General features: G+C 40.7%; 1 protein-coding gene across 2 annotated transcripts in view; it reads left to right on the top strand.

The window, feature by feature from the left end:
- NCAM2 (neural cell adhesion molecule 2) overlaps nucleotides 1–15,895 on the top strand; it is a 1,306,184-nt gene that overhangs the window by 1,088,845 nt on the left and 201,444 nt on the right. For both annotated transcript variants that reach the window (XM_086934039.1, XM_086934038.1), the window contains 2 exons: nucleotides 20–139; nucleotides 10,030–10,151. In XM_086934039.1, coding sequence (XP_086790165.1) covers nucleotides 20–139; nucleotides 10,030–10,151 — 242 coding nt within the window. The remainder of the gene's footprint in view (nucleotides 1–19; nucleotides 140–10,029; nucleotides 10,152–15,895) is intronic.

Here is a 15,895-nt window from a genome sequence, read left to right as displayed (position 1 = left end):
TTTATTGTTTTTCTTCCAGCAATTGTTGTTCTGAGTAATTTGGAACCAAACACAACATACGAAATAAAAGTTGCCGCTGTAAATGGAAAGGGACAGGGTGAATACAGCAAAATAGAGATTTTTCAGACTCTTCCAGTTCGTAAGTATTGTATATGTGTATTTTGTATGCATCTTTCTTTCACGATCACCATGTTTTTCTACTTTAACAAAAACATTTGCTAATCTGATTTGGGACCCCTTTGCCGGTACTTCCATGAGGAGAGATAAAGCAGCAGATTTAGGTTGCAATCGCTACAATATACAAAATATGCTCCAAAAACAAAATGCTGTGTTGCATGCAGTACCGAAAATACTTGAACCATGAGTGTATTTCGGCCCTTTTCTGTTGCCAACAAAATATGAAATGTTATGAAGTGAAATAAACAGTGAAATATTAAAATCAACATTCCATTTGTTAGAAATTGGGTTTCTGGTTGGCTAGGGTATGCACTTAAACCAGGCAGAGCCCACCCTTCTAGTCAGAGTCAGGGAGTTACACACCCAGGTTAACCCCTGCTCACTTCCTTGGTAGCTTGGCAGAGGAGTCAGGGTTATCCCAGAGGCAATCTGTAAAGCATTTGCACAACACACTCTACACAGTATTATATAAAATTAAGTTTCTGTATTGCATACACACATAGACCACATAAACCAATTATCACTTGGCCAACTAGGCAATTGTCAAAGCATCACAGTTAGTTCAACAAGATAAAGACTTATATATTGCACACATCATGAAAACACCATCACTGTGCACACAATGCGAATCCTGAAGTAATACTTGTTACCCTGATTAGACAAGGCAAAAACAACATATATCATAACATCAGGGCATACAATGCAGCAGTTAGATTAGGGAGAGAAACACACCGATCACCGAAATCACACTTTCCACTATATAATGACTTAAACACAGAGGCGGCAAAACCATGTGCTCCTATTACATGCTGTGTAGTAACCTGTTCTCCAAACGTAGGTTACCGGGCCACCTGCCCACCAGCCCACCTACAATCTTGATTATAGTAACTTGATGGAATCAGCAGGAACAGGACCTCCATCGAGGATTCCTTCCTGTATTGCCAGCTGAGTTGTGAATCCCCTCAAAGGCATGCCACAGGAAGAGGGGGAGAGAGGTCTCCTTTGAGGCTCAGCCCCCTCAAGGTCTTTCAAGAAAATGCCCCCTAAAGTCGCAAACCCAGAGCCCCTGATGGCCACTTGTTCCCATCCTTTTAGCCAGAAACGGGAGGGAGGAGCCCACGGAGGAAAAGTTTGACAGAAGCAACACTTCTCGGGGCCCCACACACCCTCTGCACTCCTGGGGAAAGAAGGGCGGTCCCTAGGACTTGTCTCGTCGAGATGGCCTTTAACCGAAACTGTTCTTGCCGGCAGTGAAACGCAGGTGAAGCCTCCCTTGCTGGCACTGCCTAAAGCAAGATTACCCTGAAGTTCCTCCGCTTTCCTCTCAGGCAACTCCCCAGTGCTGTGTTGCTGGATTCCCTTTGCTGCTGCCGCTTCTCTCTCTCCTGCTGAGGAGGCGGGGTGAGGGAGAAAGGAAAGCAGGGGAAATCCCTCAAGGCCCTCTGCAGTAGAGCATCAAGCCCCTTTAGAGCTAAGGCTAGCACTCATTGAATGCCGGTAGCAGCGCCCACTACATGCTGAGATTTCTAACAGAGCCCTTGGAGAAGTTGCAAAATACTCTTTGTTCTTAAAAAGACATGGAGTTCTGAAATAATCGCTCCACATACTGAAGTAGTCCCAGAATGACCAGAGCAGGGGTAGAATAAGACCCTCTTGCAGCACAGCAATCAGTAGGCTGAATATCAGTACAACAAAGCAGGTTGTCCCAATCCCGGTTTCTGCTGGCAGCAGAGCAGTCCTCTCTATTGCAGTATGTAGAGCCAGCAGTGTCTGGTTACAAGTCTCATACAGTGTCTAAAAACATGTGGTCAGGGCTCCTGCAGGATTCAGCAAATAAGCTCCTGTGCTTAAGGTTCGTCTAACAGAACACTGCAGCAACATTCAGACTAAAAATGTAAAATTATGTGTAGCGGCACACTACGTGAATGCTGCCCACAACGTTAGCCAAATTCGATTTCTGATATTGGAGGTGGTTAAGAGAGTTGAAGGTCAAGACCCCAGAAAATTTCTTCTATAACGTGAACTATATTGGATGCACAAGCTGAACTCCCTTCATCCGATGGGTCTTAATGAGAGACTTGAATACAGCAGCTTTCTGTGAACTTGTTTGGGTGTTCCTTGTACAACTTTTTTGTTCTCTCTCTGGCTTTTAATCTGTCTATCTTAATCTGTCTATCTTTCTGTCTATCTTTCAAATTATGCTTTCTCGTCATTATGTTTTTTCCTGTTTGTCTTTCCTACGTTGCTTTGTTCCAAAATTTCTTATGTTTCCTTGTTGACCCACCTTTTCCTCCTCTTTTCCCCTTTTTTTCCTTTTTTTCCTTTTCTGTCCCTTTTCTTCGTTTTCTGTCTTTGACATGGTTTACCTCTCCAATTTATCACATTTACCATTGTACTCAATTTCTATTAAAGCTCTTTTTCCTGTCTGATTTACTGACCCATGTGTTACTTTCCATGTTTACTCACTTACTTTTCCTTTCACGTTTACTTCTCACCTGGTCTTTCCACCCCTTAATGTCACTTTCCTTGTTTACCCTTCATATGTCTAGTTCGTCTCATTACTTGAGTTGTCCGTTTTTCTTTTGTATCCGTTTTTCGCACTTTCCACCACTGCCTTTGTTCACCACACTCTACTTTCATTGTTTTTTATAACACCATTCACGTTGTGTTCTAAGCAACTTTGTTAGCGTGCTGCATCACGATCAACATTTTTAGTCTTCTTTCTATGACAAATCTTTTCTGCTTATCACACAAGCTCACATCCTATTGAGTTAATCACTACACTCGGGAACTTTATGGCGTTCATTTGGGTTCTCCATTATTTTTAAGTATGGGTGGAAAAATCGTTCTGCTCGCGGAATTTGCGGATTTTCCATGATTTCGCGATCCGCGAATCGCGCGAAATCACGAGCGGGACGAATTTTGCTCAGGAAGCACTTACAGGGTTACAGCAGGTGCCCAAGTTGAAGCTAATTTCTTTGTAACCATTTACAAAATGGTTACAAAGAAATTAACTTCAACTTGGACACCTGCTGTAACCCTGTAAGTGCTTCCTGAGCGGCGCGTCCTTGCCTACTTGCAACTATTCTCTGACCCTGCTCTGACACTCGAAGCAGGGTCAGAGAATAGTTACAAGTAGACAACAAGGCTCCGTAAACAGGAAGCACTTACAGATATAGATAAAGCAGGTGCCTGAGTTGAAGGTCAAATTCAGTAACTCCTTATTCAGCCCCAAAAAATCATGCGCTTTGTCGAGGCTGGACAGGTGTGCTTTCTCCCCATATCTACAGTCAAAAATTAGCTATGATGCTTGATGGAGGCCTTTGCCTCCTTGACTTTCACGACTGCAATCCCCGTGCAGTTCCTGTAACCAGTAGCTTCTTTCTCCCCATCTGCTGCTCTGATCGGTGCCTGACCTTTTATACACACAAGAGGCATGTGAAATCGCAAAGAAGCCCCCCCGTTTGCCCCCCCACACACTAGCAGTGTGCACCATCTTCCCGCCCTTTACCCACTATGATGGACACCTCACTCGAGGGACCCTGGCACCCTTCGGCACGATGGCAAAGTTAATTAGCCCCAAAAAATCGTGCGCTTTGTTGAGGCTGGGCAGGTGTGCTTTCTCCCCATATCTACAGTTGAAAATTAGCTATGATGCTTGATGGAGGTCTTTGCATCCTTGACTTTCACAAGTGCAATCCCTGTGCAGTTCCTATAACCAGTAGCTTCTTTCTCCTCATCTGCTGCTCTGATCTGTGCCTGACATTGTATACACACAAGAGGCATGTGAACTTGCAAAGAAGCCCCCCCCTGTTTGCCCCCCCCACACTAGCGGTGTGCACCGTCTTCCCGCCCTTTACACACTATGAGGGACAGCTCACTTGAGGGACCCCGGCGCTCTTCGGTGCGATGGCAAAGTTACACACACATGGTCACTGGAGGCAACTCTTCTGGCCCTACGCAGCTGTAGTGCAGGAAAAGCACTATACATTTACCCAATGAGGTAGTACTTACTGATTAGCCAGTAGAAAGTACTCCAGTTAAGTATGGTGTAAAATCGCAAATAATCCGCGATTTCGCAGGAAAATTCGCGAATTCGCTGATTTTTTTCCGAATTCACGAACTGCTGATACTTAATTACTTTGTGTACGGTAAGCTTTTCTTGGACCGCTATCTCACCCCAGATACTGCATTACTTGGGCACTCTGTTTCTTTGATAAACTGTACGCACGCAATACTATTTTTCATCTGGAGTATTGTGGCACATTGCTCTGCATATATTTTCCTTGCGTCTAGATTATCATTTTTGATCACCATGAGTTAGCGCTTCATTACCTTGGTTATTTTTTCCTCGGCATGTGGTTTGAACTGCCACGCTTTTCATCGGGCTATAGTCATTCGCACAACCTTTTGAAGACACTGTACACCACTTCTTGCACCGCATTGTTTACATTATTCACAGTGTAGTTTTCTCTTAACAATATATTTTGCTGTTTGTCTCCCGTTACATCACCACGCTCACCATTGAATTACCACTGGTCACCTTTTTTCACGTTTTCAATTACATTGTACATTCTCCCAGACTTAGATGCATTTATATTCTGGGCCTCTTGCTACATTTTTTCCATCTTTATTTCTTTTCAGACAGTTGACCCCTGAAGAAGAGCCCACGGCTCGAAATGCATTGGGGTTCTCTATAAAATGATGAATTGAATATATTTCGACACCTGAGATTGTATAGTTACCCCTTGAATTTATTAATCGATACATTTTTGAATCATATGACGAAATATGACTTGTCCTACTGATTGAATTAAAAATCAGCATAACAATCCTATTACTTTTGATTACTTCTTTACCGCAGCAATTGACTTTGCCTCAGGTGTGCTCAAGCTAACACCCTTACACCCGTCAGGTTCATTACAGGATAAATATTTTCACCACAGACACCTCCTCTTCAGTACCCTTCTGGACCTGTGGATACTCTGCTGAAAGTACTGCCACTCTTCTGAACTGCAGTTCTGCTGGACTGCTGAGGTGCTGGACAGCTGCCTTGATGTGTTGACCTGCTGCCTGCTGCCCTGTTGCCTGGGTAAGAATGGCTGGATCTGCATCTGTTCAACCCAGAACTCCAAATTGACTCCAAGGGCCAGTTGGCTGGTCTCCTGACTAGACCCACGGGGACAGAAGTCTCCAACAACCCTCAGCCAAGCATCTGTGAGCCCTACTCTGCCATGTGGCACCACCCCAGTCCGGACCATTGGAAGTGGACCTCGAGGTGCTCTTCCAGCCCATCTGTGGCTGCAGAAGAACCCACACATCTCTTCGTCTCCACGGTGCAACCCCAAGTGGATCTGATGCATCACCTCTACTGTGACGATTCTTATGCAGCAATGACTCTGCATGGACCTCCCAGCCTGCATTGGAACTGGCGCCTGTGGAAAGCTTTCGCAATGCAGGTCCTCACAGCACAAACCCCACATCGACAGTAGCATTGATGATAATGCAGTTTTACAAATTGCATCTTCAGAGCTCTTTGGATCTGATGCATTGACTCGACTGCGTGAAGCAGACTTGATGTTGGGCTTCGCATCACAAGCCCTCATCGATTGGATCCTCAACCACGATGCAGGACCTTGCATCGCAGCTCCGCAGCTCAGCTGCACGACTCATCCTCGGCATGGGACCTTGCAACGGTCTACAACCAGAACCTTAGGTACTCTTGTTTAACGGGCCTAGCTGGATCTCTGCAGCTGGCCCACCATCCATCACGGTCAGCCTGAACCTGAGACTTTGGGCCTGATTTAGATCTTGTCCGCCAAAATATAAATCCTATTATATCCTACATCCGTCACTATTGTGATGATGTAAGCTGTCCATCAAGATCCAAATAAGGACTTTTGTCCTGATCTGACACAACCAGATATCCACAGTTAGCACTGTCTGATTTTTTTGCCATTTTCACTGAAATCATACCTACCGCTTATCTCTGGTTCTACTGATCAGATTTTCATCTTTTAGGTCTGGTTTTATTTATTAAAATCAATCTATTTTTCTACATCTGTTGATCCATCTTTTTGAGAGGTATTTTCACTGTGTTACTGTTTGATGTATTATACAATATCTGACACATTGCTTCTAAGTTAAGACTGACTGACTGCACTGTGCCAAGCTACCAGAGGGGTGAGCACAGGTTAATGTGGAGCTTGCTTGTGCCTTACCCTGACAGGGATTGTTGTTACTGCTTGACTAGGACATAGAGACCCCTCAACCAGCAACCCAAATTCTTACTTGTTCAATTCCCAAACACTAGAGATGGAGCATCCCCTCCCTCTTAGATGAGTAAACCTCTCATCCCTAGGCTAACTTCTGCTGTCACTTAAAACTCCCTTGGCACCCAAAGTCTTTGTGAGCATTTCAGTTTTTTAAAGTTTCTTCCTATGCAGATAACAGTCAGTTGCTACTGATTTCATTAAGCCTTTTCTATATTAGTTGAAGCCAGGAATTTACTTGTCTTGTGTAAAGAATGGTAGCTGCCTCAATCCTTTCCATTAGGTAGTATGTCAGAATATACTTAACATATGTTACAAAAATACCATAGTCTAAACATCGTTTACAAAAGTATTGTCTCATTTGGACGATATATATTGCTCTATTTTTTGTTAGCTGATGTTTAGGTCATGATATTCTGGTACCATACCATTCCTGATACAAGTGCTGTAGCATAATAAAGTTAAAGGACAGGAAAGAGCCATGAGTCCCACTCTGCCTTGTTTGGTCAGTGCCCTAGCTCAGTTATTTGGGCCTGTGGCACCATCAGAGCACAATATTATTATTTTTAGTACTTTTTCAAGTTCTTCAACAATATTGTAACAAGAACAAGGATAAGGATTAATAGTTCCAATTGAAATAGAGGCAACTTAGAGGAGTGTTCTGTACTCTTCCCATTAAGCTAAGGTGACAACATTTCCTAGCATTTTAATATTATGATGATCCAGGGTGTTTATCACATTTCAGAACTTCCTCTCCATTTAAATTTCTAATGTCCAAGTAGCATTTCTCATTGAGTACCATTATGATCATTTGCACCAAGATTGTCTGACATAAATATTGGATTCTAAATATTGTTAACAAAAATACTGTCCCATTGAGTCTATTGGGCCAATATATTTGTGGACAATATTTAGAATATAGTATTTATATCAACTGATATTCTGACAATTAAATTGTGGTACTATATTCTCAAGGTCAGTCTTCCCCAGAGAAAGTGCAGGTTCTTCTCTTACTTCCTTAAGCGGATTTACCATTAGACTGAATTTCCTATTGCTGTATCTACATTTTTTTTTCGTTTCCATAAATCTCAATCAAACCATTTGGCAAAAGAAGACAAAAAATATAAAGTTTTTCATACAAATAATATTTGTTTGCAATAAGGCATTTAAAGTTTGTGCAATCTCTCACCATAAGTCTGCAACTTTACACTTTACATTATGTTGAAAGCTTCTGTAACAATTACTAAATGTTTCAATTCCACATACAGTATATGTGTTTCAACAAAGGTACACCTGACATTCCATTTCCCAAAAGTATACTTTAAATTCCTAATATCTGTGACAGAACATACAGGGTGTCCACAGAGTTGAAAAGCAGCAGTGGTCTTCTATAACTTATTAGTATCTGTCTGTAGGCAGTAATCTCTTTCTACCCTATTGATAGTTCAAAGTCAGATGTATATGAAAATTGACTCAGTGACACAGGTATATATAAGTACCACCTCCCTTTAAACACATATTCAAGTCTAACTAATAGAGGTGTCACATGTAAAACTACCTTTCAGCTGACACAGAAAACGTGCAATAGGTGTAATTAGTTTAATAATTGTGTCAGTAAAAATGTATGTCTTATAGAAAATGATGCTATGTATTTTAGTAATAAGTTAAACATTCTTATGCATTCCCAAAATGTGACTTTGTTCTCCTTTTTCTTTTATGTCTATGTTCAGACACTAAAAGCTAGTCAACATCCATTTCATCAGAGGCACTATCCACCCAACAAATGATTCAATGAAATGTCTCTACCTAGTTTGTAGAGATAAGGGGTTGGAGGAGCACTCCTATTTATACTTCTTACTCAAAATATTTACACACAAACTAATTGCTTAGTGGTGCTACAGCACTACACTTGCTGTCAGTCTAAGTGTTTGTTCAAAAGAGGTGCTATTACAAGTGTGGTAACTTGAGTGCACTGTGCACTGTTCACTGAGTTGTAACCAAACCCAATTATTTAATCCAAATGTGTCATGCTAAAACAATACTCAACACTGATAATCATTTATACATGAATGATATTCTTATTTGTCTTGTCTTAATAATTGTCATAACCACAACAAAACCATAAACAGAAATAAACATTCAATACATGGTTACATTTTTTGTTATTATGTTAACAATTCTACTATTGGCTTCATAGCTCATAAGTGACTGTAGTACACCATTCATATAAATGCCCGATGCATTTCGGGACGTTTCAGTCCCTTGCTCAGGGGTCAATCTCATGGATAAACTCTGTTATGCTCTAACGTGATACACGTTTGTCCTGCCTGAAAAGTTAAAAGCATAAACTCCTTAGCTAGACGCCATGCCTGATACCTTGCTCCTACATTCTAACGTGTATTACTTTAGAGCATAACCAAGTTTATCCACGAGATTGGCCCCTAGTTTGTACCCAGTTTGTACCATACTTCTAGAAAACCCTACTTTATCCAATGGAGGGGCTATGCCATCCAGATCAGAGCATTAAGATGTATAAATATATTTGATACAGTTGGACCATATTAAGAATTAGCGGGTGTGATACCACCCCACATGATTAAAGTGATTGGTGTTTCACATGTGAGGTAACCAAGAGAATATCCGCCCAATCTTAGGATGCAGAAACACAACCAGTTAAAGCACAGGGTATCCAGGGAAGGCAGAGGCATTGTTAAAGCCAGGCTCCACCTGACTCCCTTGAACAGCATTTGGTGAATATGTGATGATTCCCCCTACCTGGACCTATCATTCTTGATACCCGGAATTCAGAGTGGAGATACTAGACAGAATCTGTATCATTGGCCCCGGTGTCTCCACTCCTTGATGAGGGGTGTCTCATATTGAGAAACCTAACCTCCACACTGTGCTTATAACTTACGGATGAGTGTTTACACCACTATAACCAGGTTTTCTAAGAGAAGAATCCAAAGAACTTAAATATATCCAAATAAAGGATGTTTGCATTGCCAAAATTCTGTACTCCTTAGTCTGGTTCAGTTTCTGTGTGTTTGTCTCCAATGCCTTTCAGCTCAGCTAAGAATCTGTATCAATACAATAGTTATAATCATGTAATCATCTATATACTTCCCACCTTAATTGTAAAGCTGATTCTCTATCAAATATTATAATGATGCTCCTATTATGTAACCAGAATTATCATGTTTATGCCTGTAATTTTCAATCTTGCTATATCCATATACCTTTCAGTTGTTGATTTTTTTGTGATCAATATGATAGAGGACTCCTAAGCTGTGCCTGAAAATATGACACTAATATTAGAAGTATAATAAATAACACAGTGGTTTGTTCTTGTTTGTTTTGTATTTCACGCAATTGCTAACAAATCAGCCACTCGCATTTTAATTTACTCAATGAGACCAAGTTTATATTTAGCAAAATTTCTAATAAACCGATTGTTATTGTCAACATGCAATAGAATTCACAAAAATTACAGCAATATTTAGCATTAAAAACGTAACTATAGCATCTGCTCATTGCAAATATAACATGCAAATATAACAAACACTCCCCATTTTTTCAGGAGAGCCGAGTCCCCCATCAATACATGGACAACCTGGTGGAGGAAAGACCTTCAAGCTAACAATAACAAAGCAGGACGATGGAGGGGCACCCATTTTGGAATACGTATTAAAATACCGAAGTGTAAGTTTCACAAACGATTTTGTATTTTTATAGTACGCCTTTTATAAGAATTGTTTTCCATTGCCCGTATAGCAAATAGACCTCCTGCCCGCATTGGAATGTGCCATTTGGATTCCTTTCCGACCGAGCCGTTCTGATGTGCTCGGTTGGAAAGGAATCCGACTCGTTTTCCAAAAGGCTTACAATGCGTTTGGAAACCCTTCGGTACTCCCCCGGCTGGCTCTTTCCGGCTGAGGGAGTATGATGGCAGTTTCCCACTGCCTTTTTGTGCCGGTCTTTCCGTAGCAAAAAGGCAGTGGGAAACTGTCTTTGGGAGCCGCCAGTAGGGTCCCCATGGGTGAAAAGCTGCCAAATGGTGGTCTAGGGTTTACCTACGGTGCCCCCCTGTTGATCCCTGCATCCTGCCTGGGGGTGCAGGGATGAACTGCACCCCTGCTCTTTGATGAGAGCATGCATTTCATTCGGAATGCATGCTCTCATTAAAAGGTATAGGCATGTGACCAAACAGGGTTCAGTCACATCCTACTTGTAGTTCTGTAGCCGATGACAGAAGGTCGTTCGGTTACAGTTCCTGAGCAATGTTGGACAGACTACGGTCTGTCCGACATTGGAATCAGTCCCATAATTTTTCATATTCATAAATAATACTGATTCCTTGATTCCTTTAGTACACACAGAACCACACTGGCATAGAGAAACAATCTATAAAGTTACTCCTGCAGGAACAAAACAAAATCCACACTGTTCAGTGCTGAATTTAGTTTTACATTGCTAATAGGTTATCTACAAACAACCAAACACAAGCACACACCTCTACAAAAAGGTTCAATACACATAGATCTAAATTCAAAACACACACAACATTCTCTCCACTAAAAGCATAATGTTTAAACACATGTAAGTGATCACATAAGATTATGTGACAACAATGTACAATCAATCGCTGATATCAACAGTTGTGTGAAGATGGCAATTTATGCCTCTCTTAAAAATACTATGGAAATTATATGAAAGTGTTGCTTTATATCATTGTTCATGCTTCTTTTTCCCTGCATTTAAATTACCACAGTCATGTTGATGCTGTAAGTAGATTATGAGAGTCATATATACATAAAGCATAGTGATTAACATACTGGTTCTGAACAAATGTGTTACTGAGAAGTTGGCTGAGGGGAGTGCATGATCTATATCGAGAGTTCATGGTTCCCACCTTCCTTTCTGACCAGCTAAAGGAACATAACCATGCCTCTACTAGAAGTGCATCAGTGATTTAACTGTAGTCACCTTAAACGTATTAACAATTTTCAAAAACATTGATTATTTACTTTTATTGAACCTCATTCATCAGCTGGGATTTGCACTGCATTTGTTCCAATCTGCCATGCCCGATTATTCACAAATCCCATTCCTTTCAAAGTTTCATGCAAAGTCATAATTAATTATCTGCACTGCACCCCAGGTTTCTGTTTTACCACCAAACATGTTCAGTACCTCCATCCAAAAGTTGATACTCTGCATATCTTTGTAGACCTTAATGTTCTGGTCATTTGGTGATGACAGCCAGATCCTGCTTGATGTGAACCAGAATCTGAGGGCAAATGCAGCCCAGATTAGGTGGTGCACGCTAGGCATATACAAGTAAATGAGAAAGGGTGTTAAAATCCCATAAAAACCAAGGTTATCTCAGGTAGTGCCGGCAAGTTGACTGTCATCTTTGTGAAAAAGGATGAAGTTGCGACCACAGTAAAAATGTCCTAGAGTTCAAACTTTATTTTGAAGTGTCTCTGAAAAGACGGCAAATTAGGTGGCTCCCTTATGTCTCTTTCAATAGAAACTATGCTTTCTTTATCTTTAAAATACATTGATGGTCAAGGGAATTAGTTATAATTACTAACTAATTTACTAAGGTTTCTAACAAAACTAGATAATCTCTGAATAAACCATATGTATCAGTTTCATTAGGAGACCCGTTGTCACTTATTTTGTCAATATGACGCCGACCATGCCTGTCTCACAAGATTAGTTTATTTGAACAAATATATAAAATACAAGTCATTTTGAGAAGATTTTAATATGGATATTATTTTGAAACAACAGCACAAGATGAGTTCTGACAATAAAGTGTTCAACCTGAGTACCTCACTAAGACATTATAATCTAACCATATAACCATTGGTGCCACATTTGGTGAGTCACTACCCATAGGAGGATGAGCAATTTCATTCAGGATGTCACTAGAAACTGACCATGCTGGATATCTGGATACTGAATGTCAAGTTTAGGATATTTATTCTGAGGACATTTTGGGCATTATGTACAGAGGTATTTTGTAGTTGAAAACTCTGTGATTCACAAAATCACTTGGCTTGTAATTGCAAAATAACTTTTCACTATTTACAGCATACCATTTATAAGTTGGAAAAGTGTAATAGCAGAGGAGGAGCTGGTCAGCCAATCTAGAAGTGCAGCCTGCCATATGAACTTTCTAATTGCGGTGTGTACTGACTTGAAGAAAGACTGAGGGATTTTTGTCATAATGTTCATCAATAGAGAAAGGAAAAGCGGAAGAACACTCATTTAAACTACAGCGACCCAACCCATAATAGATAGGGGGAGGTCCTGCAATGACTGGAATAGACTACATATTTTGTTTAATGTTGCCTTGAAATTTGGTGGAAATAGATCAACCAGATCTGGGGTTGCGTGAATTCCGAAATACCTAATATGCACAGTCACAGAATAGTGGGACTGCAATGATACCGGCAATATTGCTGAAAAACAGTTAAAAAAGATGGCTTTGGATTTCTCATGGGTAATCTTTTAACCCGTATTGTCAATTGCTTCTTAGGGAAAAGGCACGCTCTATATTAGCCTTATCTGCTTCTAGGTACAGAGCCATAGCATCAGCAAATAGTTTCAGCTTTGCTGCCCCTGCCACCAGTGGCTGGATGTTAGGAGTTTTCCTTAAGGCAGACGCTAATGGCTCATTAAACAGAGAGAATAGAATGGGAGAAAGAGAGCAAATGTGCTGCGTTCCTCTGCTTATCTTGATCTTGCCTGCCAGCTTCCCATTCATGACTATAGAAGCCTTAGAGTTAAGATATAGATTCCTTAAAACTTATAGGAACCTAGGTTGGAAGGCAAATTTATTTACAACTGAGAAAAAGTCAATCAACTGGACTCGTTCGAACGCCTTCTTGTCATGTACCATTATGATGGCTGCCTTAGTTTTCCGAATGGAGAAATAGTCTATAGCCTGGATCAAGTAATGGGTGCTAGTAGGCATATTGCTAATTAGAAGGAACCGTTTTGATTGTGTTCTATAACTGAGTAAGGGTACCACTGCAAGATGATTAGCTAACATTTTCATAAACAACTTATAGTCACAATTAAGTAAGCTAATTGGATGATAAGAATGCTGGTGTATTTCCTACTTGCCTTTCTTCAAATTTCAATTCAGTGAACAAAATAAGAATGTTGCCTCCCTGTAAAATTGTGTGAACTAGTCTAGCTAAAAATTTGTTTAGGTGAGGCATAAAAAGCTTATTGACTTCTACAGGGAACCCATTGGTATCATAGGCTTTTGCGATGGGGGAATAGATGACAATCAGTGATGCTTCTGTTAGGGTAAATGGAATAGTGATAGTGTCTGCTCTGACATAATTGAGCAGATATTAAGCCCCTGAAGCCACCTTTCTATAGTCTCTGGCAAAGTATTGTGGGAATCAAAATATAGTTTTGTATGTTGTTTAATAAAGGCACCTAGTATGCCCTGAGGCTGAGTCACAAGACTATCTAAGTCTGAGTCTTGCATCTGCTTGATAACATTAGGGTTGGATCTACGTTTAGCCAACCAGGCTAAATATTTGCCTATATGTTTGTGTTTTCAATCACCCCTCTGCATTAATTAATAAATAATAAATAAATAAATAAAACGAATTTCGGTGCACGCACTGCATCACATTTGGAATACAGTGCACGCAACAAAATTAGTTTTATTTATTTATATGTTTACTTACCTGTTAAAGTCCGTAATCCATACATTACTACCCCCCACCCTGCCATCCCTCCCCACGTCACCGCCCGGCCGGTACTCCCACTACCAGCCGTGGCTAGATTTCAGTCCCTCATTTTGATTCTCATACCACCTCAAAGCCAAATCTTCCTCATCTTTCCTTTATTCACTACTCCCCTACCATTCACACATCTCAAACCTCCTCACTGCAATTCACATGCTGTGTGGCACTCCTGATTGTGAAGCTGAGCTACTCAAAAATTGAATCATTGTATTGTAATTCCCTTCAACTAACACTCCTTACCTTATCTTCAATGACATTTTCTTCCTCACAACATCATTGAAGTTTGCTTCATGCACTAAAAATGTTGGCCTTCCATTTAACAATTCATTAAGGATGGAAGTATTTACCTAAAACATTGATATAGTCTGGACATTCAAGTCGCTCAGCATCTGAAATACATGGCTTCTTCCCTTTAACACACTCAAAACACTTATTCTCTCACTAGTGATCAGGAGAATTGATTACTTCATCTGCCTACTGGCAGGCACCTCAAACTACTTCTTCTGTCCACTTGACAAAAGGCCTTATTTAGAGTTTTATGAAAGGATACTCCATCATACCAATGACGGATACCCCATCCACCCCATTACATGTTTGTTTTATCTGAATGCCCTTGTAATAACAAAGACAGACTACTTATCATGTTTGTGAGGGAGTACCCTCTGTCAAAATCTAAATCAAGGCCAGTCATTAACTTTGTAACTCACACTCTTTTCAATCTCCCTCAGCACCTCCCCCCACCCCCACCTCCTTATACTAAAAAATGGTTGGTAGGCTTAACACTGATAACAACCATCTATATGCCACTCTTAATTGTATTTAAATCTATTATACACCATGCTTCCGACTATCTTTCTGTCACTCATATGTTAATCCTCTCTGTGTACGCGTTCTGGGACCCAATCCCTGACCCTGCTTTAAATGCAAACCTGCTACTCCTTTACTGACTTCAAAGATGCACTGCAAAATGATTTGCTTTTTGTTGGAAATTGGTAACTTATTGAGGGGTGAGATGCTACCCAAGTAGCAACTACAACTCTTATCAGGGTGAAACACAAGCAAACCTCAAATTAGCAAATGCGTATCCCTCTGGCAGTGTGGCACAAAAGCAGTGAGACTTAACTTAGAGGCAATGTGTAAAATATTTATACAGCACTTGAAACAGTGATACAGTGAAAACACAACACAGGAAAAAGCTCAAACCAAGTTAGAACAATAGAGTAAAATTTATAAAATTATATCAGAAAAAAAACAACAAAATTCAAATTCGTAAAACTTGATATATGCAATTTCAGCGAATTCAGGTAAGTAAAGCACCTAAAATCACAAAGCGCCACTCACGTTTAGTTGGCTGTGCCAGACAGGTTGATAGTCGCTAGTTCATGATGGCCATGATGGAGAGTAGGCTGGATAGAGGGACCAGGATAGTTTCACTGAAAGAATTGCATTCAGAAGTCCATCAGGAAGAATTCAGATTGTGGTGGAGGGGGCCACAAGGCGCAGGGAGAGTGTCACGGATAGTCTTCGCTGTAGCGCAAAGAGCAGGAGCTCTGTCGTGGATGGTTGTTGCTGGAGATTCTCATTGATGTTCTCCGTGGGCTGTCAATTCTGTAGCACGAAGTGCAGATCTCATGCAGCCGGGCGCAGCTGGCATTCACTGTGATG

Source organism: Lissotriton vulgaris, chromosome 8 (assembly GCF_964263255.1).
Source record: "Lissotriton vulgaris chromosome 8, aLisVul1.2, whole genome shotgun sequence".
In the NCBI taxonomy this organism is placed as follows: Eukaryota; Metazoa; Chordata; class Amphibia; order Caudata; family Salamandridae; genus Lissotriton; species Lissotriton vulgaris.
Note: the sequence above shows the minus strand (reverse complement) of the source record. Positions and strands in the feature narration are given on the sequence as shown.